At 52.6% G+C, this 27,386-nt stretch overlaps 1 protein-coding gene across 2 annotated transcripts; it reads left to right on the forward strand.

Annotated features, from left to right (window-relative positions):
- The first annotated feature begins 467 nt into the window (after positions 1-467).
- On the forward strand, positions 468-23,810 carry SSC4D (scavenger receptor cysteine rich family member with 4 domains). Of its 2 annotated transcripts, none has more exons than XM_070484412.1 (11): positions 468-7,054; positions 9,434-9,629; positions 11,039-11,074; positions 11,350-11,655; positions 12,398-12,475; positions 13,227-13,541; positions 14,581-14,658; positions 15,217-15,291; positions 15,408-15,719; positions 16,600-16,677; positions 19,796-23,810. In XM_070484412.1, the coding sequence occupies exons 2-11, from the start codon at positions 9,467-9,469 to the stop codon at positions 19,807-19,809; spliced, it is 1,455 nt and encodes a 484-aa protein (XP_070340513.1). In that variant the 5' UTR covers positions 468-7,054; positions 9,434-9,466; the 3' UTR covers positions 19,810-23,810. The 2 variants fall into 2 exon arrangements, with proteins under 2 accessions (XP_070340513.1, XP_070340512.1); XM_070484411.1 differs by lacking the exon at positions 19,796-23,810 and adding an exon at positions 17,323-19,741 and having other exon boundaries at positions 476-7,054.
- The last annotated feature ends 3,576 nt before the right edge of the window (positions 23,811-27,386 follow it).

Below are 27,386 nucleotides of genomic sequence, written 5' to 3' on the forward strand. Positions count from 1 at the left end.
GGAGGCAGCATATTGTTGGGTCTTGTTCTTTGATCCATCCTGCCACTCTGTTTCCTTTGATTGGAGAGTTCAATCCATTTACATTTAGAGTGATTATTGAAATGTGGGGGCCTACCGCTGCTATTTTATGTCTTGTTTTCTGGTTCTCTTCAATTTCCTTTGTTTCTCGTCCCATGGTTTAGTCTGTTCTGATGGAGAGCTGCTACTCTCTGTTGTTGTCCTTCTACTTATCTCCTTTGCTCTTGGTTTTGTAGCCCCTTTCCTTTTTTTGATTTTTCAGGAATGAGGGTTTTCCTGAGCATTTCTTGAAGAGGAGGTTTTGTGGCAATGAATTCCCTTAATTTTTGTTTATCTGGGAAAGTTTTTATTTCTCCATCGTATTTGAAGGATATTTTCGCTGGGTAGAGAATTCTCGGCTGCAGGTTTTTGTCCTTCAGATTTTTGAATGTATCGTTCCACTCTCTTCTAGCCTGTAAAGTTTCTGCTGAGAAATCTGCTGATAGCCTGATCGGGGTCCCTTTGTAGGTTAATTTCTTCTGCCTGGCTGCCCTTAGTATTCTCTCCTTGTCATTGACTTTTGCCAGCTTCACTACTATATGCCTCGGGGTTGGTCTTCTTGCATTGATAAAGTTCGGAGATCTATTGGCTTCTGTCACATGAAGTTCCATCTCTCTCCCCAGGTTTGGGAAGTTCTCAGCCATTATTTCTTTGAACAGGCCTTCTGCCCCCTTCTTGTTCTCTTTTCCCTCTGGTATACCTATAATCCTTACATTGCATCTCCTAACTGCATCAGATAATTCTCGGAGAGTTTCTTCATTTCTTTTTAGTCTTAGTTCTCTCTCCTCCTCTGCCTGCAGCATTTCTATATTCCTATCTTCCAAATTGCTAATTCTGTCCTCCATATTATTGGCCCTACTGTTCAGTGCATCTAGATTCTTCTTAATCTCTTCTATTGTGTTCTTCATTTCCAGTATTTATGTTTGGTTCTTCTTTATAGTATCGAACTCTTTTGTGACATAGCTCCTGAACTCGTTGAGTTGTCTATCTGAATTCTCTTTTAACTCATTGAGTTTTTTAATGATGGCTGTTTTGAAGTCATCATCATTTAGGTTATATATTTCATTGTCTTTGGGATTGTTTTCTGTGTATTTGTCATTTTCCTTCTGTTCTGGAGATTTAATATATTTTTTCATATTGCTTGATGGTGTATATTTGTGTCTCCGCATAGAGATAGAGTTTAGTTACTGCTTCCACTTGTTTCTACTGGTGTGGTGGGGGGACAGCTGTTTGTACTGCACCAACCAGGAACCCTATCAGCTGTTGCTAACTGGGCCTGTGCCCCTCCTCGTAGTCACAGTGGTCCTGTGGGTTCCCTCTTCAGCTGTGGGGGCCGTCACAGGGGGCTTCAGGCTGCTGGTGCCTACTGTTGCAGGCCACCTAGACGTGCTCCCTCCTTAGGGTCTGCAGTGGTGTTATGGGCTTTCCCAGTGGCCAGGGGCAGGATCACTTATATTTGCAGCTCTGTCACTGTCGGCACCCACAAAATCTCACTTGTCCACTATGGGTCACAGCAGAGCTATGGGCATCTTCTGCAGTCTGTGGTTAGCTCGCCTAGCTATGCTACTTTTGTCCCAGGGTCTTCCAGCCTTGTGGTTGCCGGGTGGGTGCTCTCTACTAGTGCTGTGCAGAGGCTATCGCTGAGGCTGCTATGAGACTGTAGAGTTTCCCCCTGGGCCACAGAGCCGGGTCGCTGGAACTCCACCCAGCCCCAATCCTCTCCCCTAGGATCTCGGGGAGCCCCTTGCCCTGTCTGGGGTATAGCTGGAGACCTTGCGTTCAGTGGTAGCTGGCCGGCTGCTGCCCTGCCTAGGATTTGGCATTGTGGATGCTGGGCAGGGCCTCTCTGCTACCCACCCAGCCCCAGTCCTCTCCCAGGAGATCTCCGGTAGCCCCGAGCCCCGCCCAGGCGAAAGCCCGGTCAGTGGGGCCGGTGGGTCGCCACCCCATTTGGGATTCTCTCCGGGAGCCTCCTGGCATTGTGGATGCTGGGAGGGGCCTCTCCGCTAATGGTGGGTAAGGGTTTTCCCCGCCGCCTCTGGTGTGTAACTCTGGAGCTTCCCTCCAGGCTTAGGTGTAATTGCGGGGGGCTTAGGTAGGGCTCTGGTCACCAGTTTCCACCGTTACTCCTCTGGTGTGCGCTCCCTCCTGCCCTTGGTGTGTGGCGATGTTCTGGGGGGGGGGGGTCCACTGTAAGAAAGCCGCTTGCAGGTACTAGGCTGTTCGGGGGTTGGGGTCGGAGAGTTTTCACCTATCTCCACCTCCTCCCGGAGGGAAGTCCGTCCGCCTTCCGATGTATAGCAGCATGGGTCTCTCAGGTGTCCTGAGATGCTATATGGATATCCTTTGTTAAGCGATGAATGTCCAATTAGTTGTAGATTCGAAGGGGAAGAGACAAAGAAGACTACTCATGCCGCCATCTTGGATCTTCTCATGTTGTATGTTTAATTTTTAAAGAAACTGCCAAACTTTTCCAGAGCAGCTGGGCCATTTCACATTCCCACCAGCAATCTATGAGGGATCCAGTTTCTCCATATCCTTGTTACCAATTGGTGTTGTCACTATTTTTATCTTAGCCCTTCTTTTTTTTTTTTTTTTAAAGACTGGCACCTGAGTTAACAACTGTTGCCAAACTTTCTTTTTTTTCCTGCTTTTTCTCCCCAAATCCCCCCAGTACATAGCTGTACATTATTAGTTGTGGGTCCTTCTAGTTGTGGCATGTGGGATGCAGCCTCAGTATGGCCTGATGAGCAGTGCCATGTCCATGCCCAGGATCTGAACCGGTGAAACCCTGGGCCGCCGAAGCAGAGTGCATGAACTTAACCACTCGACCACGGGGCCAGCCCCTATCTTAGCCCTTCTGATAGGAGTGTGGTGATGTCACATGCTGGTCTTAAATTGAATCCCCCTAATGGCTACTGATGTCGAACATCTTTTCATGTGCTCACTTGCCATCCATATATCCTCTTTGGTGAAGTGTCTCTTTATGGCTTGCCCATTGTGTATTTGGAGTGTTTGATTTTTTAAAGGTTGAATTTTGAGAGTTCTTTATAGAGTCTGGATAGGAATATATCAATTCATGTATGTGGTATATCCATACAGTGGAATATTACTCAGCCATAAAAAGGAATGAGGCACTGATATAGGCTACAACATGGATGAACCTTGAAAACTATGCTAAGTTAAAGGAGTGGGACACAAAAGGCCACATATTGTGGATTCCATTTATCTTAAATGTCCAGAAAAAATCCATAGAAATTTGTCCAAATGTCTATGTCCAAATCCATAGAGACAGAAATTAGATTAGTGGTTGCCAGGGGCTAGTGGAGGGGGGAATAGGGATTGACTGCTAATGGGCAAAGGGTTTCTTTTTGGGGTGATGGGATAGATAATGGTGGTGGTTGTACAACTCTGTGAATATATTAAAAACCAAAAAATTGTACCTTGAGCTTGTTCAAGATCTCTCAGAGAGGGGGTATGGATGAGAAGGCCTAAGGCTCCCCTCCACTTGCCAGGCATGCTTTGCCATGGGCAAATAACTGGATCTGGCCAATGAGACTTGAAAGGATGTCTGTTGGGAATTTTCTGGGAAAGTCTTCCTAGCTTTTAAAATAGGACATAGGATGGAGACGTTCCGCCTTTTCTGGCTCTGAACATTGCCGTATGTGTGAGATACTCAGAACTGAGGCCGCCATCTTGAGCCATAAGGGAAGCCAGCCGAGAGGAGGGGCCACCTTGCTGATGATGGCAGAGTAGACTGTTGGGAAGGACCTGGGTCCCTAATGATGTCATTCCACTGAATGAACCAATCCTGAAATGGCCTTACCTCTGGACTTCTTGTTAAGTGAGGTAAAAACTCCCCTTTCTGAATGGCTTTGATTGTGTTTTCCATTACTTGCAGCCCAAAACACCATAACTGAGAGAGTATCAAATGCTGCTGAGATATCAAGTGATACAAGGACAATGGCAGAAACTGCAGTTGCCCCCTGCATCTGCTCTCCCTTCTCACGCAGTAATAGAATTCTTAGCTGGGCTATGGCCGTGAGAAGTTCTAGCCATGAGATATGAGCAGAAGGATTGTGGCTGTGCCTGTTAGGGGAAGGGGGAAGCCCTTCATTCCTCCCTTCTTTCTCTTTTCATTGGCTGTTATGGACTGAATGCGTCCCTCCAAAATAATCTTGAAGCCCTAACCCTCATGTGACTGTATATGGATAAGGTTAAATGAAGTCATAAGGGTGGGGCCCCGATCCCATAGGATTAGTGTCCTTATAAAAAGACAGAGAGTGCTCTCCCCCAACACGTGAGGACACAGTGAGAAAGTGGCCATCTGCAAGCCAGGAAGAGGGTCTCACCAGGAACCAAACCCTGCTAGAACCTTGATCTTGAACTTTCCAGCCTCCAGAACTGTGAGAAAATAAATTTTTGTTGTTTAAGCCGCCCAGTCAGTGGTATTCTGTGACAGCAGCCGGAGCTAAGTGATACCCTGGCTGAAATAAACGCACGAGGGCGGAGGCTGGAGCAGCCATCTCAGACCGTGAGAAGGAAGCCCTGTGTTGAGCATGGCAGAGCAACAAGAGAGAAGAGATCTGGCTCCTCAGTAGTCGTGGCTGTCATACCATTTCTAGATCTCCTGCCAGGACTCGGAGGTAGATACTGTTTGGATATTCGGATATTGTTTAAGCCTCTGTTAGTTTCTGGTGCATCACTCTCTCCTCCTCCCCTCTATGGGAGGGACACACTTTCCCTGCCTCACTGATGGATAACAGGCTTGACCATGTGACTTGCTTTAGACGATGACATGAGCAGATGGGATGTATGCCACACCCAAGCAGCAGTTTTAAATGTGCCTGCATGGTTTGGCCGGGTCTTTGGGGTTTCTGCCTTCCTCTACAGGAGGAGCATGCCCCAGAGGACCGCTGCTCCTTTAGCCTGGGTCCTGGAATGAGAGGCACACAGAGCGGACCTGAACCCAACCCACGGCCTGAAGTAGAGCTAGCACAGCTGATGTGCAGAACCACGGGAAAGGAACTGTTGCTGTAAGCCATTGCCATCTGGGGGATGTGTGTTATGCACGTCAACACAGCAAGGACTATGCATATGGGTTCTCTCGGTTACATTATCAGAGCTCATGGGATAAAACAAGGGATGAAAGCTGTCCCTTGAATCTCATGACATGGAGGTCTCTGGTGACCTTAGGAAGACTTGCCTCAGTGGAGTAGAGAGGACCGAAGGCAGACTGGAGCAAGTTGAGCCGCGAGTGAGAGGTAAGGAGATGGAGATGTGTGTGCAGGCAACTCTTTGGAGAAGTTTGGCTGCGATGGAAGGAGAGAGGTGGGCCACTAGCTGGAGGGGGAAGAGGAATCCAGTGGCAGCCGTGGAGATGTGCGGCTCGCATCTCCCGCGGAGACAGAACCTGCTGATGAGCCATGAGGAATGCCGTCAGCTGACAGACTCCAGGTGTAGCCCCTTCCAGGTCTACTGCAGCATCGGAGCCAAGGCCACACTATCCCCAGCATCCCTCGGCCAGTGACAGATCTCCGTAGGGATACCAGGGCCTGGCCATTTCCACCCTAAGGACCCACCAGACACAGGTTGAAAGGATTTTCTCTTGGTTGCTTTTAATGACAGAGACCAGGGTATGCTTAGAAGCCCTTCGCGAAGAATCCAGTTGGGAAAGAGCAGCTGAACATGGAAGAGAGAAGATGTGCAGATGGAGAGAGGGAGGTCCCTGGGAAGGCAGAGGGAGACGAGATGTGGACCATGGGGGAGTGGTTCCTCAGGCCAGGGGAGGAGGGAGGAGGCAGGAGAAAGGAGGGATGGGTGCAGGCCCATGAGGACGTATAGGTTTCGGAGCAGGGTGATGGCAGACTTCCCATCACAGTTTTCTTTTTCTGAGAAGTGGGAAGCAAGATCAGGCCCGAGGGTCAGGAAACTGAGTCCCGCAGGGCACACGGGCTGTGTCTCTGTCTTCCTCTCTTGGCTTCAGTCTTCCCACCTGCACCATAAACAGCTCAGGCTAGACCCCAGGTCCCCAAACTCATTTAATCCTCAGGAGCTTTTCAAAAATATACTTTCGGGGGCCCCCATCCCTGAACTGCTGGATCGGAATCTTGGGGGCAGAAGTGGTGGGAGCAGGAATCTGTATATATTTTAGAAGTGCTCCCAGGGGTGATGTGGATGCACAGCCAGGTTTGGAAGCACCTGGTGGGGTCTCTTGGGGGCCCTTCCAGCTCCGAAAATCTGTGGTTCCAGTTGGAAGGTGGGAAATTCCAGTACTGCATTTTATTGATGCTACAAACCACAGAATAAGCCACATGCCACTTCTTGTCACCTATAACTACAAAAGCCCAAAAGATACCAGAACTTAAGAGGAGCCACAGAAAGGCAAAATCAGCAGCAAAATAAGTGGCCTTGCCTCTGTGGGAAGCCCACGGCACACACTCTTGACTCCAGAGACCGTGTTTCCGAAACCCCAGGTGGGATGTGGGTCAGGACATGAGCAGGGGACCCCCCCGGGCAACAGGACGAAGGGCTGGATCAGGGCTGTCCTAGGAGATCAGGGATGCTTGGCTGCCCTGCAAAGGGGTGGAGACCTGTCCTGGGCTCTCTGAAACCTGAGCCCTGGGGGAGGAGGAGGGGGAGGAGGGGCTCCCTGGCCCTGAGAGTCCCAACCGGCCCCCCACTGCCGTAGCTCCTCCTCTGCCTGGGTATCCCTTCTTTGCGGCAGTTCCAGACGCGCAGGCCACCTCCACCCTCCCTTTGCCTCCCTCTGCCCCCTAAGGTCGGGTGGGCACAGGCTGGGGCCACCAGCCAGCTCCATGGACAGGGACTTTGCTTCTGCTCACCTTCCAGCTTTGGGAAGAAAAGAAGAAAGGTCTGTGTTGATTTCCATTTGGGGGGTCCTTCCCCCTCCTAAACTTTTAGAGGCAGAAAAAGTGATTTGACTTTGGATTGACTGTAGAAGAAGGGACAGAAAGAGCCCAGAACATTCCCCCAGGTATGAATCCTTCACTTTTGCTGATATGTGTGTGTGTGTGTGTGTGTGTGTGTGTGTGAGAGAGAGAGAGAGAGAGAGAGAGAGAGAGAGAGAGAGAGAGAGAGAAAGAAAGAAAGAAAATACGACAAGTTTTCCAGGGCTCAGATGTGGAATCGTCCTTGATGATCTCCCGGGCCCCTTCTGACTGCTTATTCTATGATTCTGCAGCCCTAAACTTCATTCAGTCATTCAACAAACATTTCCTGAGTACCCACCCTGTGCCAGGTGCTACAGCTGAATAAGATCTGGTCCCTGCTCTTGAGGGTCCACAGTCTAGATGGGGAGACAGTAATAATAACAGCTACCTCACTTATGGTGGGTCAGGCACCATTTTATAAGTTATAACATTTTATAAATGTTAGCTCATTTCATCTAGCAATGGTTGTTAGAGGTAAGTGTATTACTAAGGCCATTTTACAGATGAGCACAGTAGGGCTGAGAGAGGTGAGCGCAAACAGCTAGCAGGTGGTGGAGCTGATGTTTCTAACCACTGTGTTTTGCTGCCTGCCCCACACTGTGAAGAGACTGTTCAGGGCAGAGGTGCACTGAGTAGGGTGGGGAGGGAGCATGAGAGCTTTAGAGAGCCACAGTTCATGGAGGGAAGGGCCCGGTTAAGCCTCATTTTGGCCAAGGTTCCCAGGAAGTGAAGCAGGTGCTGGCTTGGGGGCCAGTCCTGGAGCTGGAGGTGAGGCAGGCTCCACAAGGCCCAGTGAGAGATCTTGGGGCAGCTGGGACTTGAGGTCAGTGGGGGTCTGGATCAAGGGTCCTTCTTGGGGCTGGCCCAGTGGTGTAGCAGTTAAGTTCGGGGTGCTCCACTTCGGGAGCCCCAGGTTCACAGGTTCAGATCCTGGGCATGGATCTATACCACCATTCATCAGCCATGCTGAGGGGGCAACCCACATACAAAATAGAGGAAGATTGGCACAGATGTTAGCTCAGAGCTAATCTTCCTCGGCAAAGAAAAAAAAAAGGTGGGGGAGTCCTTCTCCCTCACTCCTGGGCCAGAGTGGCAGGAGAGAGTTGGGGGGACTTGAGGATTCCCAGCCAGGTTCCCTGGAAGCTGTGTGTCCCCATACTCACATAGTGGGGTCTGACCTGACCTGGGGGGCGAGTCTGAGAGGTGAACCCAGTAGCCTGAGGGGTGGGTAGCCCCAAGGGCTTGGAGACAGAGGCAGGCCCAGATCACTATGCATCCTCTCAGCAAAGACTGGACCCTGGCTTCCCCCTCCTCACAGCTCTCTACTCCCATCTCCCAGCTGTCCCCAAGTCAGGCACAGCGAAGACAAAAGCTGATTATTCCACTGGGGGCCGTACTGGGGCCCCATGAATGGGGTATTGAAAACCCTGTGCCCACATCCAGATAGGTTTTCATCTTCTCCCCAACCAGACTTTGTATGCCAGGACCGAGGCAAAGCCAGGGAGAGATGGGTGTGTGTGTGTGTGTGAGTGTGTGTTCGGGCTGGGAGGGGCACTCATGTCCCCGGGCACCTCACTCTCAATATATCCTAAACAGAATCATCCTCTAAACCAGCCCCCCATCTCCCCGCCACATCCAATCATCGTCCACACACTCTGCATCAGACTCCCGCTGGAAGTCTGCCCAGAAGGGGACGTGGGCGTGTTTCTGGGATGCTGGCTATGCCGTGAATGTTCCCTGAGATTTATGCACTTATGATTTATGCACTTTTTGGTTTGTATACCTTAATCCAAAATTTTAAAAAAAAATCTTCAAGGGCTTCCCACCCCTAAAGGGCAGAGCATCCCGAATGGCATTTACTTTCCCAGCCCTTCATTTTTGCATATTCATGAGTCATGGGAACTATATTTCCTTGATTTTTTTCTTCAAATTGACTCATTTCTTCTGATTTAAATTAACTTTAAAGGGAAACTTTATATTGCTCCAAATAAATAGAAAACCAGAATGCTTTGCCATAAATAGAAGTCATTGTAAAAAAAATAAATGAAAAGAGTAAATGTCCATCTCCCCCTAAAATTATGTGAGTTGCCCCCAGTGGCACCAACACCAGGCTTTGGGATGTGCTGCCCTGGAGGATAAACTTGGAGCCCTTGGCACAGCCTTGAGGGCCTGTGTTGGTTTGGGCCAAGACAACCTTCCAACATCATCCCCCACCACTTGCTTTCACACACTCTTTGCTTCAGCCAGACCTAATTCCTCAGAAGTTTCCCTGCCCCCGTCTCCTGTCTTCCTGGTCTCCCAGCTGTTGCCCCCACTGCTGCCTCCACTCAGAATGCCAAACCCAAGCGGAAATGTCACTTCCCCCTGAATCTATCGCTGGGCCCTTCCAGCTGGAAGAAGTGACTTGAGATCTTGAATTCCAGATGTTCCAGCTGTGACTCCTCCAGGGCCCGTTGATGGGACCATCTGAAAGGTCGTCCACCAGCTGGACGCCAAAGGAAGCAGAGATGTGCATTGGTTCCCAGCTGGATGAGAAGAGCAGGGGGTGGAGGCCAGGAGACGGGAGCATCACCCCTCCCCTCCCCCCAGCCCTCTCCTTCCTCTTTCTCTTGCCGCTGGGTGAGTGCTCTCCCCTCACCTGTCCCTCCCCTTTCTGGCTTTCAGTCTCCCCAGCTGTAAATTATGGTGGGAGGTGGTCTGTAAATGAGGTGGCTTCCAGCATTCTTTCCAGCTCTGACAACTAACCAGGGATGATGAAAGCCAAGGGTCTGAGTCGGGGGAGTGGAGGGCTCGATCCTGGAAGTGAGGCCTCAATGTTCGCAGGGTATGGGCGGTTAGAGGACACTGGAAATAGGGAAGGAGGGAAAGGGGGTGGCCTCCCCAATGGCTGTTGGAAAGGCAGCTGGTAGAACAGATAGAATCCATGACTATCCTAACTTAAGAAAGAAGAAACTGAGTGTTGGTTTTTTCGTCTATAAAATGGGTACACTAGTACACGCCTCAGAGTGCTATTGTAAGAATGCTATGAGGCAATGTATGTGAAAATGCACAAGGGAGGGGCTATTCCGGGGTTTTCATTTTCCCATGCTAGGCTAGCTTCCCTGTTTTCTCCCCACCTCTCAGGTCATGTGCTCTACCCTTTGTTTGCTGCGTGGCCTTCAGCAAGTTGCCTAACCTCACTACACCTGAAGTTCCCCCATCTGTAAAATCCTACCTCCCTCATAAGTGGCCCCAAGGATTAAGTGAGCCAGGCCACATAAAGCAATGAGCACAGTGCTGGGCATATGCGTACATGAGAGCTGAAGCAAGAGGACTTACACAGGGAAATCTTTTGGGGGAAGTCATAATGAATCCCAAAGGCAATTTACACACTTAAGGCGGAGCTCCTGAGCATCTGCTGAGTAACAGGCTCTGGGCAGGGGGCCATGGGGGACACCCAGATGAGACATGCATGGCCCACATCACCAGGCAAAAGGCTCGGAAAGGGGCATGTATATGGTGCCCAGGGATTCAGAGGGAATAGAGACCACTTCCAGCTGAGGCTTCCCAGAGGAGGGGCCTCCACGCTGGGGCTGGAAGGATCCGCAGGGCTGTAAGGAGCAGGGAGAGCCAGAACGGTTCAAGCAGAGAAGACTGCAGGGTTAAAGACTTGGAGACAAGATTGATGGGAGATTAAGAAGTAAGGTAAGGCTGCTCAGAAGATACCAGAAGGCTCTGTAGAGAAAGCTCAGGGTCTAGGACTCCTGCAGGAAATGGGGAGCTTTTGAGGAAATTAGCAGTAGAGTGGGATGAACAGATCCGTGTCTCAGGCAGACCTCTCGGGTGGCCCACGGCCCAGTGGGCAAGGGGTGAAGAAAGGCAAATTAGGACAGTCAGGGAAAGAGAAGATGGGGCTTCAGGGAAGCACGGGTAGTGAAGAGGAGTGGGACGATGCTGAGGACCATGGGGGGAGGGGAGGCTGTGTTCCTGAGGCCAGGCAGCCAGGGAAGGGGCCAGAGGGGCCAATGCTCTTCCTCACTCTGTTCCAGCCAGCGCCCTACAGCTTACTCCACTGCCCTTTCCAGGTAGGTGCCCCTGGCCCTCTGTCCCTCCCCCAGCCCTGCCCCTCAGGTAGGTACTCAGATGCTCAGACAGAAGAGCTCAGGGAGTAATGACTACGTAGTGCTCCAGTACCCTAGATACCCTCAAAGGGGTGGCACCAGTCTCCCCATTTTACAGAAAGGGAGAAACGAGGCCGAGAAGGGTCTGTTCCCAAAGCTCCCATGGTTTCATGGCAAGGTGAGCATCCTGTAGGTTGGGCCCGGTCATCCCCCTGGTGCCAGATCAACCCTCTCCACAGAGCTAAGGCTGGTGGGGGGCCCGAGCCGGTGCCAGGGGCGCCTGGAGGTCCTGCATGGCGGCTCCTGGGGCAGTGTCTGCGACGATGACTGGGACGTGGTGGACGCTAATGTGGTGTGTCGTCAGCTGGGCTGTGGTCTGGCGCTGCCGGTGCCTCGGCCCCTCGCCTTTGGCCAGGGTCGAGGCCCCATCCTGCTGGACAACGTTGAATGCCGAGGGCAGGAAGCTGCGCTGAGCGAGTGCGGCAGCAGAGGCTGGGGCGTCCACAACTGCTTTCACTATGAGGATGTGGCTGTCTTGTGCGATGGTGAGCAGAGGCCTGTGACCCAGGAGGGCAGACAGACTGTGGCAGGCAGCAGGGCTGTAGGCTAGATAAATGAAGGGACTTCCCAGCATTAAGACTGTTCCATGCAGAAGACCAAGCCAGCGGCTGCATTGCATGATGCTGGGGAAGAGCCTCAGCTGGGCTGTCAGGAGTCCTGGGCACCAGTGGTGCTTCTGGCTCATTGTGTGATCTCAGCCAAGAACCAGTATTGCTGCTTCCATGTGGGGTCTTGACTGTTCCAGCAGAGCCCTCTCCCCATTTTTAAAGCCAGATGATTGGGTTAAACCCTGGCCATAAGGTTCACTTGGTATAGAGCTAACTCAGAAATCTCTGAGAGGCTTTGACTTGAGAGCAGTAGTTCCAGTTTTCAAGAAAATCCCCTGCAAGGCTCATTAAAACACAGATTGTGGCCCCATCCCAGAGTTTCTGATTCTGCAGGTCTGGGATGGCACCTGAGAGTTTGTATTTCTAACAAGTTCTCAAGTGACGTGATGCTGCTTTAAGGACTCAAAGAACTCCTCTAAACCAAACTCCTCGAAAGCTACTGCTGCCAGGACTCCTCTCATACCCCAGGGTTCCTGGCTTTGACCCTTTGTGTGGCCAGAGGCCCTGAGGGGCAGGTACCTTAGGGGTCCATGGCCTGCCCCTCACACACCCGTGGGAATGAGGATGGAGAACAGAAAGATCCATGCATCTCCTCCCTTCTACCCTGCTTCCTTCCCAGAATTCTTGCCCACGCAGACCCCAACAAGGAAAGTGTTAACCAGTAAGGCACCCTCTACAACTTCCCAGAATGGGAAAGGTAAGTAAGGGCGATGTGGGGGACCACCGGGGTCTGGGGAAAGGGACCCAGGGAGGAGTTCCCCGCCCCTCCCCTCGTGGGAGGAAGAGAGGGATTACCGATGGGCCAGTTTGGTCATTGCCCCTCCCCACCGTGCCCTCTGCAGCCCCTGAGGCCCAGCATGGTCTGGATGGGGAAAGAGGATTCATTCCTGTGGGATGATTAAAAAAAGCACAAGGTCGGAGAAAGTGAGAGAGGTGGGGACTGGAGCTTAATCTAACGGGAGAGTCAGATATGCACAGAAATGCTGATAATGATGTAGAACGAGAAAATGAAAACTACCCTAAAAGAGAGCCAGGTCAAAAGGCAAGGAAGAGCAAAGGAGGAAGAGGGTCGCATCCATCAGAGATCAGGGAGGGCTTCCTGGAGGAAAAGTTGCCCCATGGAAATGGTAAATGAGGAAGCCATACATCCTAGACGGTTAGGAGAGCATCGACACGGGCATACGCGGAGGGTTGGTTTTAGGTAGGAAGTGACACAGTCAAAGCCGATCTGTCCCCTGATCCCACAAACCACCCCCAATCTGAACTGCGAGGAGGTAGTGCCCTGGGGAAAGTGGGTGAGCAGCTCCTCCTGGGTTTTAGGTCCCGGGGCACCGTGCACCATGGGTACATGGAGGCCTGGGGCATTTTGGAAGTGTTGAGTTAGACGCACTTTTGGAGGAGATGGGAGGCAGAGCCCTGTGGGAGATGCTCCCTGCCCCCGTCACCAGGTGAGGGCAGCGTGCGCCTGGTGGGGGGCGCGGGCCCGTGTCAGGGCCGAGTGGAGATCCTCCATGGCGGCCTGTGGGGCACCGTGTGTGACGACGACTGGGGGCTACCGGACGCGGCCGTAGTCTGCCGCCAGCTGGGCTGCGGGGCCGCTCTGGCCGCCACCACCAACGCCTTCTTCGGCTATGGCACGGGGCACATCCTGCTGGACAACGTGCACTGCGAGGGCGGCGAGCCCCGCTTGGCCGCCTGCCTGAGCCTGGGCTGGGGCGTGCACAACTGCGGCCACCATGAGGACGCCGGCGCGCTCTGCGCAGGTGCGAGCTCTGGGGGCGGGGGCGGGGGCGGGGGCGGGGGCGGGTGGCTGCCCTGGTGCTTCCCAGAGCTCTCCAGGAAGGTCCCAAATTACTTTTAATGTCTCGGTACTGCTTTAGAAATGCCTCAGAAAATCCCAGTACTCTTTGTGGTAAGCTCCACAGCTATGGAATACTGCAGTATTGCTCTGCCAATACTCCAGAATTATCTAGCCGTACCCCAAGAATGCTTCCGGAATTTTCCAGCAATTTCTAAGTACTCTTCATCGGGTACTTCAGAGTAAAGTAATAGTAGTCTAGAATTGCCCCAGAGATACTCTACAATTCTTTCACTGTAGCCCCGGTATGTCCCCAGAATTACCCAGCACAGCCCTCTCTAACACTGCTGCTCTCGTAAAAGTATTTCCCCGCACCTAGCCCCTCTGTCATTTGGAGAAGTTTTCTGAGCAATAGGAATAATAGGGCCGATAACGGCACTTCACAGATGAATGTCGCTCCGCAGGATGTAAAGTGCTTGCCCGTGCCACAGAGCAAACCAGGGACAATCATCCCCAGTTTAGATGGGAAAGCTGAGGCCCAGCAAGGCAGAGCCTTACCTGCCTGTGGTCACACAGTGAGCCCTGGCCAAGCCGTGGCTAACCTTGCTGCATGGTCTCTGGCATGCCCCTTGCCCTTTCTAGTCCTGTTTTCTCTGTAAGATAGGGATAATAAGTCTTGTTCCGCAAGCATAACCCTCCCTCGATGGCAAGGCCTTCTCTCTCTCTCCATCTTGGATACACACTTGGCTTCTGAGAACACTGGAGAGAAATGAAAGCATGTCTGCATAAGCCCTATATAAGCTGTGAAGTGCACACCTGTGCAGCACGAGTAAATTGCAACCACTGTCAAAGTAGGGAGACCTCCTTGGACCCCCAGCCCCCAGCTCTGGAAAGAAAACCTGTTGTTTTCTCCAGGGAGACCCTCCCATCCTTCCCTGCAGCCCAGGGCTGACTAGGAACCAGAGCTTGGGCCTCTGACTCTGCTCCCTTCCCTCTTGCTCTAGTCCTGGGCCTCCCGACTCTCGCAGCACTGCCACCCTCAGCCACCAGAGAGGACTGGGCCTGGCACACACAGCCAGAGGGTAAGGAGGCTGGAAGGGTAGGGGCAAGGTGGGTGGAACTGGGAATTGAGAAGGCTGTTCTGGATCCCCAGGGAGGGGGGGCCTGACTAGCGGAGCAGGACTTTCGGCCAGATGGTAAAGAGGTGGGTGAGAGAACAGATGGGCAGATGGAGCAAGGATGAAATCCAGAGCTCTGAAAAGTTCAGCAGGGTGGGAGGAGGTAGGAAGAGATTTCTTCAGCGCTCTGAAGTAGAATTTGAATTGGTGCTGAGGTTGGAAATCGAGAAGCCTTGTGAGATGGCTGAGATAAACGGTGAATGAAGGAATTAGGTTGGAATTAGGGATCCAAGTATCATTAGGATTGAAATTAGGATGATGGCTGGAAATAGGATTCGGTTCATTCCTGTCGTTTCTGAGGACCCCCATCACACCAAGCAACATGGTGACTCTAGGATGGAGGCTCAGTGTGGGGTGCAGGTGTGGTACAGCTGGGGATCTCAGGAGGCGCCCCTGTGCCCTGCTGCAGGCCGGAAGGCTTCCTTGTCCCCTTCAAATACTCTAGATGTCCTGTCTCCGCAGCTACAGGAGTTGGTGCCCTGCCTTCCAGGGAGACGGCACTGTTCACCACACCTGCCTGGGCCATGGGGAAGAAAAGTAAGTGGCAGAGCCTGGGTTCCACAGCGGGGTGGGAGAGGGTGGGGCTGGGACTCTGCCCCAGAGCTGGCAGCCCCAGCCCAGCCCCTCTGGCCGCGGGCCTGTGCGCCCCGCAGGCAGGCGGCTGCGGCTGGTGGGCGGCCCGGGCCCGTGCCGCGGCCGCGTGGAGGTGATGTACGCCGGGGGCTGGGGCACCGTCTGCGACGATGACTGGGACTTCGCGGATGCGCGCGTGGCATGCCGCGAGGCGGGCTGCGGGCCTGCGCTGGGCGCCACAGGCCTGGGCCACTTCGGCTACGGCCGCGGCCCTGTGCTGCTGGACAACGTGGGCTGCACCGGCACGGAGGCCCGCCTGAGCGACTGCTTCCACCTGGGCTGGGGCCAGCACAACTGCGGCCACCACGAGGATGCGGGCGCGCTCTGCTCAGGTGAGGCCGCGGCGGGACCGCGCAGAAACGTATACTGCAGCCTGGGCGGGGCCCGTCTGCCTCCGAGGAGTGGGCGGGGCCACGCGGAGGCACGTACTGCGGCGCGGGCGGGGTAAGGCAGGATCTGAGAAATGGGCGTGGCCGCGCGCAGGCGCGTACTGAGACCTGGGCGGGGCAAGGCAGGCTCTGAGGAATGGGCGGGGCCGCGCGGCGCTCTGCCGCACTGTAGCGTGAGCCGGGCGGAACAGGACGCAGTCCGCAGAGAGAGGCGGAGCCCGACCATTGACGCGCCCTGCGGCTGCGCAGCGTGGGCGGGGCCGGGAACGGAGAGCCAGCTGCAGGGAGAGGGTGGGGCGGGGCCTCGGGAGGGCGCGCGCTCTGCGGCAGTGATGGGCGGAGTCCGAGGGGAGAGAGCGAAGGCCAGGGATAGAGTACGAAAGTCTTTACAGGGCGGGGCCGCGGCACTTGTGCTTTGCCGAGTCAAGGACGCGCAAAGCTCTAGGAGGCAGAGACAGTTGATTAGCTTCCGGGGAGCAAGCGTCTGACCTTTGGGAGGAATCAATGGAAAAGGACGTTTGCAGAGTCGGACACATTTTTAAATGCTTCTCTTCACTAATTGGTGTGGGAATTAACATCTTCACCCTCGTTTGGTGCCCCGGACCACAAAGGGGTAGGCCACAAAGAGTTCTGCTCTGGGTCCCACGGTGAAAGAAACAACCCCATTTCTGATCCAAGGGGCAGAGAGCAGTTCTTCAGGGTCCTGTGAGGTCCCTCTGTCCCTAGGTCAGGCTTCCCTTGGGAAGGTAGGAGGTGACCTGGCCTCAAGGAACATGTTCCCCAGTGTGACAGCCACCTCTTTTTCTTTGTCCTGCTGAGCCAGGCCCAGAGGAGCTAGTACTGCAAGTCCAGCAGGACGGTTCTGAGACCACCTGGGTGCCCACTCCTCGGCCCAGAGACGGTAGGTGCCCACAGTCCCCAGGAGGAAGGTAGAGGCATTAGGATGTGAAGGACCAGCGTTGAGGGAGGTCACAGCCTGGGGTAACGCAGCTCACCAGATCCTGGAACCTTTGTCCTTTTATGCTAATCTCAGACCTTATTAATAGGGGTAGGGTGTCCAGAAAGAGGGAAGTGGATTTTAAGCTAGACCAATCTAGAGATTTCTAGAGATGAGACCAAAATGAGGGGATGGGGCTTCTGTCCTGAGGAGAGAAATGAAAGAATTCACTCTAACCCAGGAAGTCCAGAGGGCGAGGGGAGACAATGACTTGCAGGGGAAATAATCACAATCTCCAGAGATCGGCCCTGGGGCTGAAGTTCTGGGATTATGAACAGAGGACTAAGGGGGAGCAGATATGAAGCACTCTGCATGCACACAGCACCCCACAAAGTCTTTTACACGTTCCTCCAGTCCAGAGACTGAGTCTGGACTGATGCCCATTCTATTTCAATCTCATTCGTCTGCCCTCCTCCAGTGGCTCCCAGGGTGGTGCTCTGTCTCAGGCCACCGCCCTTTGCCTCCTTTATCTACCCCTTCCCTGGCCTAGCTTGGGAGTGGCCTGGCATGGGTCAGCCCCTTCCAGCCCCGGGCCTTGTCCTCCCACAGGGCACCTACGCCTGGCCAATGGAGCCCACCGATGCGAGGGGCGTGTAGAACTTTTCCTAGGGCAGCGATGGGGCACTGTTTGTGATGATGCTTGGGACCTGCGGGCAGCCAGTGTCCTGTGCCGCCAGCTGGGCTGTGGCCAGGCCCTGGCAGCTCCTGGCGAGGCCCACTTTGGCCCAGGCCGAGGCCCCATCCTCCTGGACAATGTCAAGTGCCGTGGGGACGAGAGTGCCCTTCTGCTCTGCTCTCATATCCGCTGGGATGCCCACAACTGTGACCACAGCGAGGATGCCAGTGTCCTGTGCCGGCCATTGTGACCCAGCCTGCTCTGCAGACCACCTCTTCTGGGAGCCTACTGTGGCCTGCCCCTCTTCCTCCAGGAAGCCCTCCTCCTGTGACAACTGCAGTTCACTCTGCCCTTCCCTCCCTTGTCTGGGTGAGAACCTGCTCAGACAGTGTGGTCCTGTATAGAGGAGGCTGGCTCTACTCCATCAACTTACTGTGTGACCTCACCTGTCATCAGCTATTGTAGGCCCAATTCAATGAAAGCTCCCACTTTCTGCTCAGCCAAAACAGAAAACGTGGGAAGGGAATGATTCCTAATTCTCCTCCTTGGTGGGGCTCCTGTTACAGCACCCCGACCCTGCCTTCCTAGACCTCGGTCCAAGAGGTTCGGGAGCCCTCCGTAAATGGATTCCCTCCCTTCCCCCTACCCATCTTGGGATCTTCAAGAAGTGGGAAGGCAGGAGAGGCCTACGGCTCTTACCTTGGACTGCCTGAGCCTGCAGAAGAACCTGGGTCCTTGCCCTGGCCTGCTCCATGAGGGCCCAGACTCAGATGGTGCTTGGCTGGACAAGGGGACTGGAGGGGCCAAGACAGGGACAGCGGCCCCTCCCTGCAGCTAGAACAGCATCTCTGATTTATGCTGCCCCCACCACAGAGCCTCCACTTTGCACTAGCAAAGAACCCTGGGGGTCTGTAGCCACCCGTTCATAGGTGCCAAGTCAATAAAGCAGTGTCCCCCCGTCTTTTAACTGAGGTCGGTGTTTGGGCACAAGTGCATCGGTTGTGGCAGCAGGAAAGACTCTGGTTAGGACTTGCTGGAGGAAACAGGCTTGGAGGTGGAGGGTGGTTCAAGAACATGGTCAGAGAGCTCTCAGCAGGCCCACACGTCCTGGAAATGCTGACTCGCAGTGTCAGGCCTGGAAGGCCCCTAGAGGTCCCCTAGCCCATCCCCGCTTGCCTTTTGCATATAGAGAAATCTGGGTTCTGCAAAAGGAAGGGGTGTGCTCAAGGTCACATGGCAAGGTGCCGGAGTCACTAGAAGAGAAAAATCGATAGGAGGCAGAAAGGGATTTGAGGAAGAGCAAAGCAGCTTTGGGGCTTCCCCACAGGCTGCTCCTGGGGCACCTCACCTGGAGCTCCAGGGGCAGAGGGAAGTGGGGGATCCTGCCAGAGCCTCTCTCAGCCCCAGGGTGGGGGACTTGCCAGTAGCAACTCTCTAGGTCCAGCCTCTGCCCTCCAGGTCCAGCGTACAGGCTTTGTACTAATTTCCTATAGCTGCTGTACCAAATTACCACAAATATAGTGGCTTAAAACGACACAAACTTATCCTACAGTTCTCGAGGTCACTAGTCTGAAATGGGTCCTGGGCTAAATTCAAGGTCTCGGCAGGGCGGTGTTCCTTCTGGAGGATTTGGGGAAAATCCATTTCCTTACCTTTTCCAGCTTCTAGAAGCTGCCTGCGTTCTCTGCCTGCCCATGACCTCCTTCCAGCCAGCAGCTGTATCACTCTGACCACTGCTGCCATTATCTCATCTCCTTTTCTGACTTCTGCCTCCCTCTTCCATCCTCTGAGGCCACTTGTGATTATATTAGGCCCACCTGGGTAATCCAGGCTAATCCCCCATCTCAAGGTCCTTAATTTAATCACACCTGCGAAATCCCTTTAGCTGTGTAAGGTAACAAATTCACAGGCTCCACGGATTAGGCTGTGGACATCTTCGGGGGGCCATTACTTCTGCCTCCCACAGGCTCCAAGCCTGGGTCCTGGCTCCCAGCCAAGGAGTGAGGCAGACACTTTAGCTCCAAACTCCATCAGCTCTTGGCAGTAATGGCTTTGTCTCCATTTGTCAGAGCTCTCTGAGACCCACTGTGTCACTGGTGGGAGGAGGACTGGAGGAATGAAAGGAATGAAAATGCTTAAGAATTCAGGGAGTCAGCACAGAGGGGCTCCAGCCACCCTGCAGCCCCCAAATTTGAGTGCAGCACACTCAGATTCTGCTTCACCCATGGTCACAGCCTCTCCAGCCACACCTGCATTTGAGTGTGTCTCTCCATTATCCTGAGAAGTGTCACAGCTTCCTAGCCCTGGACACTCCCTTCCCCTCTAAACAAAGTGTTTTCATCCACACTCTCTCAATTAACCCTGATAGCAGCTCTGTGAGGGAAGTATTATTGTCCCTTTTTACAGACAGGAACAACTGAGGCTCAGCAAGAGGAAATGACTTGGCCGAGTTTGCACAGTGGACCCAGGACTAGAACCTAAGATTCTTGATGCCCGTTAATACTGGTGACCAACATGCCTAGTTCTTCCCTTTCCTGGCCCGTGGTAGATTTGCACTTCCTGCCCTCCGGAAGTGAGGCATGGCCCTATGACATGCTTCGGCCAGTGAAATGTGTGTGGAAGTCTCTCCTCCCAGGCAGAGGCCGTCAAGGACCCGACCAATTTGGCAACTTCGCTTCCTTCAGGGTGACCAGTGACATTCCAGATGATGGAGGCTGCATCGATGTGTGTCCCTGAGTGAGGGCCACCTGGAGCAAAGCCTCCGTTGACTCAAGATGGACATAGGGAGGGAGGAATCCATCTTTGTTGGTGTAAACTACTGCGACTGCGCAGCCTAACCCAGCCCCTCCTGGCTGACACTCTCAGCCTCCTCAATTTTTGTCTGTCCTGTGGGGTTTTCTGAAACCTGTTTTCCAGCCAGTTATTAAGGCTGGATCCGCTCACTGTTTTATTCAGCACATTTGTTGTTCCCTGTGCCGGGGCCTACTGGAATGGAGAACACACAGATAAATAAGACGGAGCTTCTGACCTCGAGAAACTCATAGAGTAATCCAATGCTGATTTGAGTGTCCTGTGCTCTCCTGAAACTCAACCTGTCTCACTCAGAACTTTGTCACCTCCCCATGAACTTGGGTTTCTCTGTTTAGTAACTAGCACTACCAACCAATAGCTTAAGCTGGAAACCTGGGTGTTATCTCCAACAATCCCCACCCCCAAAAAAACTAGTCACTAAATCCTGTTGATTCTATCTCCCAGGCCCTGCTGGAAACTGTCCCCTTCTCTCCATCCCCACATCTCTTATCATGGCTTCCTCAGTGTCTCCCTGTCTCTAACCTATTCCCCACATCACAAGAACAGTGAATCGTCTAATGTTTACAAATCTGATGGTGCCACTCCCCTGCTTAAACCCCTTCCATGGCTCCCCAGTGCTCTTCCTCAACTCCTTAGCTCAGTTTACAAGGTCTGGCACAGCCTGGCTCTGCCTGTGTTTTTGGCATCATCCCTCACCACTTGCTGCCAGGATCTAGCCAGGCTGAACTACTTCTAATTCCTCTAATGTCTGGGCTCTCTTCCCACCGGGCCTCTGCACATGCTGTTCTCTCTGCCTGGAATACGCATCACCCTCTTCCCTCCTTCCCTTGAGTCAACTCTTATTTAGCCTCACATCTCAGCTTTCATTTTCTCCAGAAGGGCTTTGCTGCTACCACCCCCTCCCGGTCTGGACTAGGAGCCCGCATCACACCCTGTACCTCCCCAGAGACAGCACTCACCCCTGCATCTCAGCAGACTGCTGACTTCACGGTATCTTCCACTAGCCCGGGGGGCCTTTGAGGATTGGGTCTGGGTCTGTTGGGCCCAACTTTGTGCATAGGAACTCACGCACAGAAGGTGTTCAAATCATATCTGTCAAGTGAATGGAGGATATGAGCAAATATTTCTGGAGCATCTGTGTGTTGGGCCAAGGGCGGAGCTGGAATCTCGGGCTGAGGAGCAAGAAGAGGTCTAGACCAGGTTCCCGTTTGCACAGCACAGAGATGATTTTCAAGAGAAGCTCGATGATACGCCATAGAACCTATCAATAGCCCAGAGAATTTGAGCTAGTGATTGGTGCCATGAAGAACACAAAGCAAGGGGTTGTGGTAGGGAGCGGGTGGTCAGAGAGGCCTCTGAGGAGGTGAGGCTTGACCTGGGCCTGAGTGGAGAGGGAGCTGACCATGAACCTTTTGGCTATGAAAAGGTTTGGGGAGACCATTCCAGGCCCATCGGTGGGGATTTAGCCTGGCCTGCAGAAGGACCAGCGAGAAGGCCATTGTGATTGGAGCAGAGAGGAGCGTGCTAAGAGCTGAGTCAGAAAAGCTGGTAAGGGCCAGACTGCTCAGGCCTTTCTAGGCTGTTGGGGGAGCAGGAGTTTTACTCTAAGGGCGATGAGAATCCATTGGAAAGTGATACAGGTGCCCCAGATGTCAGCCTCTTGAATATCTCCCACCTCCTTCAACTTGCTGAGTGTGCCTTGCCTCTTCAGATTTAATTAAAAGGACCCAGCCAGGTATCTCCCATTAAAGTCATGAAACCCAGCATCCCTACCCAAAACCTCATGAGTTCTTAGGGAGCGTAGATTCTGCTGAGCAGCCCTGATCCTGCTGATTTGTGAATCTCCCATCCACTTTTGCCTCCTCCATGACTCCTTTTTCCTGTTCACTGACTAAGCCCTTCACTCCTGAAGTTCCACCAATTCCAGGTTGTGTGTGCAACCGACTTGGCTGATGATTTGGAGCAAGGACCCAAGAAACAACTGAAAATTGAAAATCAGACACCCTGTTTTTAAAAAGCTCTTTTGGGGGCTGGCCCTGTGGCCTAGTGGTTAAGTTCAGCATGCTCTGCTTTGGTGGCTTGGGTTTGGCTTCCAGGCACTGACCTACACCACTTGTCAGTGGCCATGCTTTGGCAGTGACCCACATACAAAACAGAGGAAGATCGGTGGAGATGTTAGCTCAGGGCGAATCTTCCTCGGCAAAATTAATTAATTAATTAATTAATAATAAAGGGGTCGGCCCTGTGGCCAAGTGGTTAAATTCACATGCTCTGCTTCAGCGGCTCAGGGTTTTGCTGGTTCGGATCCTGGGCATGGACATGGCACCGCTCATCAAGCCATGCTGAGGCGGCGTCACACATGCCACAACTAGAAGGACCCACAACTAAAAACACACAATTATGTACCGGGGGGCTTTGGGGAGAAAAAGGAAAAATGAAATCATAAAAAAATAATAAGCCCTTGTGCATTCACATACACCACCACTATCACCACACACATAGACATTCCCAGGTAATTTTCACTCATTTTCTCTACTCCAGCCCTTATAGCCTACCCCAATGGGGGGACTCTCCCTCTCTCCTGTAACCTCCTTCCTTCTCCTCCCTTGTTTGCAAACTCTCTGACTCTCACATTTTTGCTCATTGCTTTTTTTTTTTTGAGGAAGATTAGCCCTGAGCTAACTGCTGCCAATCCTCCTCTTTTTGCTGAGGAAGACTGGCCCTGAGCTAACATCCATGCCCATCCTCCTCCACTTTATATGTGGGATGCCTACCACAGCATGGCGTGCCAAGCGGTGCCATGTCCGCACCCGCGATCTGAACCGGTGAACCCTGGGGCTGCCAAAGCGGAATGTGTGCACTTAACCGCTGCGGCACTGAGGCGGCCCAACTCATTGCTTTTATTTAAAAAAAATAACAGGTTTATTGAGATAATTCACATACTGTAAAATTCATTCTTTTAAAGTGTACAATTCAGCGGTTTTTAGTAAATTCGCAGGTTGTGCAACCATCACCACTAATCCCAGAACATTTCATCACCCCCATCCCCCCAAAAAATTCATACACATTAACAGTTACTCCCCATTCCCCACTCCCCTCAGCCCCTGGCAACCACTAATCTACTTTCTGTCTCTATGGATTTGCCTATTCTAGATATTTCATAGACTTGGAATCATGCAATGTGTAGCCATTTGTGTCTGGCTTCTATCATTTAACATAGCGTTTTCAAGTTTCATCTGCATTGTAGCATGGATCAGTACTTCATTCCTTTTTATGGTGAAGTGATAGTCCTTTGTATGGACTCACCAAACTGTGTTTATTCAGTCATCTGTTGATGGACACTTGGGCTGTGTCCACCTTTTGGCTGTAATGAATAATGCTGCTATGAACATTCATGTACAAGTATCTGAGAATCTGTTTTCAATTCTCCCAGGGATTTACCCAGGAGTGGAATTTGCTGGGTCATATGGTAATTCTATGGTTAACATTGAAGAACTGCCAAACTGTTTTCTATAGTGGTTGTACCATTTTACATTCCCACTTGCAATGCACAAGGGTTCCAATTCTCTACATCCTTGCTGACTTTTGTTATCCCCTCCCTCCCTTTATAAAAAATTCTAGCCATCCTAGTGGGTGTGAAGTGTTAACTCCTGGTTTTGGTTTGTTTCCCTATTAATAACTAATTATACTGAGTATCTTTTCTTGTTCTTATTGGCTATTTGTATATCTTCTTTGGAGAAATGTCTCTAAGTCCATTGCCCATTTTTCAATCAGGTTCTTGCACATTTCTTTTTTTTTAATTAATTAATTAATTAATTAAATTTTTTTTTTTTGAGGAAGATTAGCCCTGAGCTAACTACTGCCAGTCCTCCTCTTTTTTTGCTGAGGAAGCCTGGCCCTGAGCTAACATCCATGCCCATCTTCCTCTTCTTTAAACCTGGGACGCCTACCACAGCATGGCGGTGCCAAGCAGTGCCATGTGCGCACCCGCGATCCGAACCGGCGAAGGCCGGGCCACAAAGAAGCGGAATGTGGGAACTTTGCTGCGCCACCAGGCCGGCCCCTCTTGCACATTTCTTATGCAGAACTGTCTAGCTATCTTGTTTACTGCTTAGCCTCCAGGACCAGCTTTCCAAAATTGCCATTTTTGTTTTGCTAATCAAAGCTGGCTCTCCTAATTGGAATTCTGCAGCCACTTACAAAACTAAGTCGTTTTGTTTCCCATCCCCATTTGTGTACCACTGTCGCATTTCACTGTCCCAAACTGAGAGGCGGAGGTGAATCGTTCTGATTTTACACATGAGGATTTAGGGATTGGCCAGGATCACACAGCTAGCTAACTAGGGGGCAGGATTTGCACCCTGAACGATCAGACTCCAAAGAGCCCTAGGCTCTTTCTACTAACTAGTACTATCCTGTCTCATGACCGCCCTGGTGTTTATCCTCATCTCCACTGTAGGGAAGGGGAGCCAAGGGTCAGAGAAGGGTCAAGAGTTTTTCTGGGTCACACAGAAAGATCAGGGACCAGGTCTTGGGACTCCCACCTCAGCCCGCAAAGCCTCCTCCCAGGTCCACCGGCCCAGCCGCGTGGACCGGGACGAATGGCGTGCCTCAGCCCTTCCGGCCCGGTCCGGTCACGCCTTCCTGCTGAGTCACTGCCGTCAGGCGGGGCGGGGCGGGGCGGGGCGGGCACGGCGCGCAGGGTAGAGGAGGCTAGGGCCGATCTCGTGTGGGAACCGAAGCCCCACCCCTGGCTCCGCAGTAGCCTTCTGATTGGAGAGCCTGGGAATGGCACGGCCAATCACAGCAAACTGAGGAGCGTGGGCGGGGCGGTGCCAAAGGCAAAGGAGACGCCCACTCCTCCCCTGGAAGCCGCCCTACCCGGCGCGCCCCTCCGGGGTTTTGGGAGTGTCCAGGGCTCGCACTGGAAGGGAGGGGTTAGCTGGACCTCGGTTGCAGAGCTGTGGTGCGGCGTACGCGGGGACAAGAAGGAAGGCTCTGGAAGGGCCCTCGAGAGCCTGGGGTGAAGGCGACCTTTTCTAGTCTGTGCAGCCATTTGCAATTTACAAGGGCGCTTGGCCTCCGAATCGGGCGGGCTGGGCTCTTTACTTTTGTTCTCAGAGGGGAAGATTAACGTACAGAGGCCTGTTAAAATTGTAAAGTCAGTTTTCTATAAAAGTGGGATTAGCAAGGGGCGGGCCCGGACACCCGCAGACATGCACACTAGACTGATGGTTTAATACAACCGACTGAGTAGAGGCACCCCAGCGAAGGCATGGGGATGCGGGGTCACGCTGAGGATGGGGACCCTGTCGTCTCCGGAGTTGACCCTGAGGGCCTGTGCGATGTACACAAGGCGGCGAGGGTGGTCTCCGGATCTCAGCGGTTTGCTTCTCAAACTCATGTAGTCAAGGCCTTGTGCCCTGGCTCCCGTGCTGGCCCTGCCCTGCTCTCCACCCACCCCGCCTCTGCTCTTGATTTGTCTGGGTGGACTACAGTTTATCTTGCTCCTTGCAAGTCTTTCTTCCTTTCCAGCTCACTCAGCTGCTCAGCTAGGATTTGAGCCCCTTCCTTGTGTCAGACAGGGGTCAAAAGGCCCATTACTGGGCAAACCAGGTCCTTGCTCCTCCACGGTTTACAGTGTAGTTGGGAGACTGACTAGTGGTAACATCAAAGCCTGATGCGAGTTGCAGTGGGGAAGAACAGAGTGCTAGCTCAGGGGCTGGTTGCAAGGACCCCTAACTTAGTCTGGGGAGTGGGTCCAGGGAACGCTTTTGGAAGAAAATAACTTTTAACGATAGGAAAGTGAGCCTGGCCTTATGAGAGGAAAGGAATGAGAATCAGATGGCTGGAACAGAGGTTTGGGAGATGGTGGATTGAGATGGGAGGAGAGCCATGTAGGCTCATTAAAGATAATGGAGATTATCCTGAGGGTACTAGGAAGCTAATTAGAGGATTTTAAGCAGAGGAGATACATAATAAGATCTGAATTTTAAAAATGGGCATCCTGTGGAGAAAAGATAGATGGTAGGGGAGATAAGAGATAAGACAGAAGCAGGGGCGCCAGTTTGGAGACTGCTGCAATAATGCAGGGGAGAGATGATGATGGTTTGGACTCTGGTGGTATAGAGACGGGGGTATAGAGGTATAGACGTGGTGGACGTGGTATAGAGACAGTGAGCACAGGCTGAATTGCTGCCCTGTCCAAAGGGGGCTCCTTCCCTGGGGCCCCATTTATTTATTTGTTTATTCTCTCAGTCAACAAATATTTGAGCACCACTCTGGGCCAGAAGTTATGCCTAGTCTCCCAAGGAGAGGGGCTGCTGTCTGACCCAGTCAGAGGGTGGGAGGGAAGGGGTGACGGCTGCGGAGAGCTTGGTGCGGACCTCACCGTGACTCCACAACTGCATACCATTTGGACACTGACGAGGGGGTTCCTACATGTTCTTCCTTTCACCAGGGCTTCGCCTCATCTCTGCTGCTCGCCAGCCAGAGATTATTCTTCCTACTTGGCGGATGGAGAAACTGATGCTCAGAGAAGAGACTGACCTGCCCAGGGTCCCTCGCCTGAGCTAGAGGCCGACTGGGAACCTGGGTATCCAGATTCTCCCTGGCTTCTCTTCCTACTGCAGTCTAGCTGCCCACATTTGGCTTGTTTCAGGCTTGGACAGCCCTTCTGCCACTGTCAGGCAGGAGGAGAAGCTGCAGACAGAGGGGCGCCTGCTGCCTGTCTCTCTGAGTCCCACTCCTGCCCCGAGATTGCTGTATTATTAGCAACAGCCACGGCTGCGCAGAGCTGTAAAGCCTCTAGCTTGCCAGGGGACTTTGCATGCACTATCTCATTTGATCCATCTGGCCGCACTAGGAAGTGAAAATTATTATCCCCACTCTACAAGTGAAGAGACTGAGGCTTAAAGACATGAACTATTATGCATCTGTTGAGCTCCATTGAGGTTCAAAGACACACAGCTAATATGTATCCATTGAGCTATGATCCCCTGCTACTGTGCTGGGCTCTGGAAGATGCAAAGATGAATGGGACCTGGGCTCTGCCACAAAGAGGAGACACTCTATAGAGATAGAATGTATATACATTCCCCGCTCTTGTATAAGACCCCAGTGTGTGGGGCTTTGGAGAAGAAGTGTCACGGGCTTAGAGGCAGAAGAAGAAATCACTCCTAGTAGT

This window comes from Equus asinus, chromosome 14, assembly GCF_041296235.1.
Source record: "Equus asinus isolate D_3611 breed Donkey chromosome 14, EquAss-T2T_v2, whole genome shotgun sequence".
Taxonomy (NCBI): Eukaryota; Metazoa; Chordata; class Mammalia; order Perissodactyla; family Equidae; genus Equus; species Equus asinus.

Bases quoted from the DNA above. Each gene is read 5' to 3' on its own strand.
- SSC4D (XM_070484411.1), top strand. From the start codon at position 9,467: ATGGGACCATCTGAAAGGTCGTCCACCAGCTGGACGCCAAAGGAAGCA. The intron at 11,075-11,349 runs GTAGGTGCCCCT...CCCTCTCCACAG, and splicing joins TACTCCACTGCCCTTTCCAG to AGCTAAGGCTGGTGGGGGGC. The intron at 12,476-13,226 runs GTAAGTAAGGGC...CCCCGTCACCAG, and splicing joins AACTTCCCAGAATGGGAAAG to GTGAGGGCAGCGTGCGCCTG.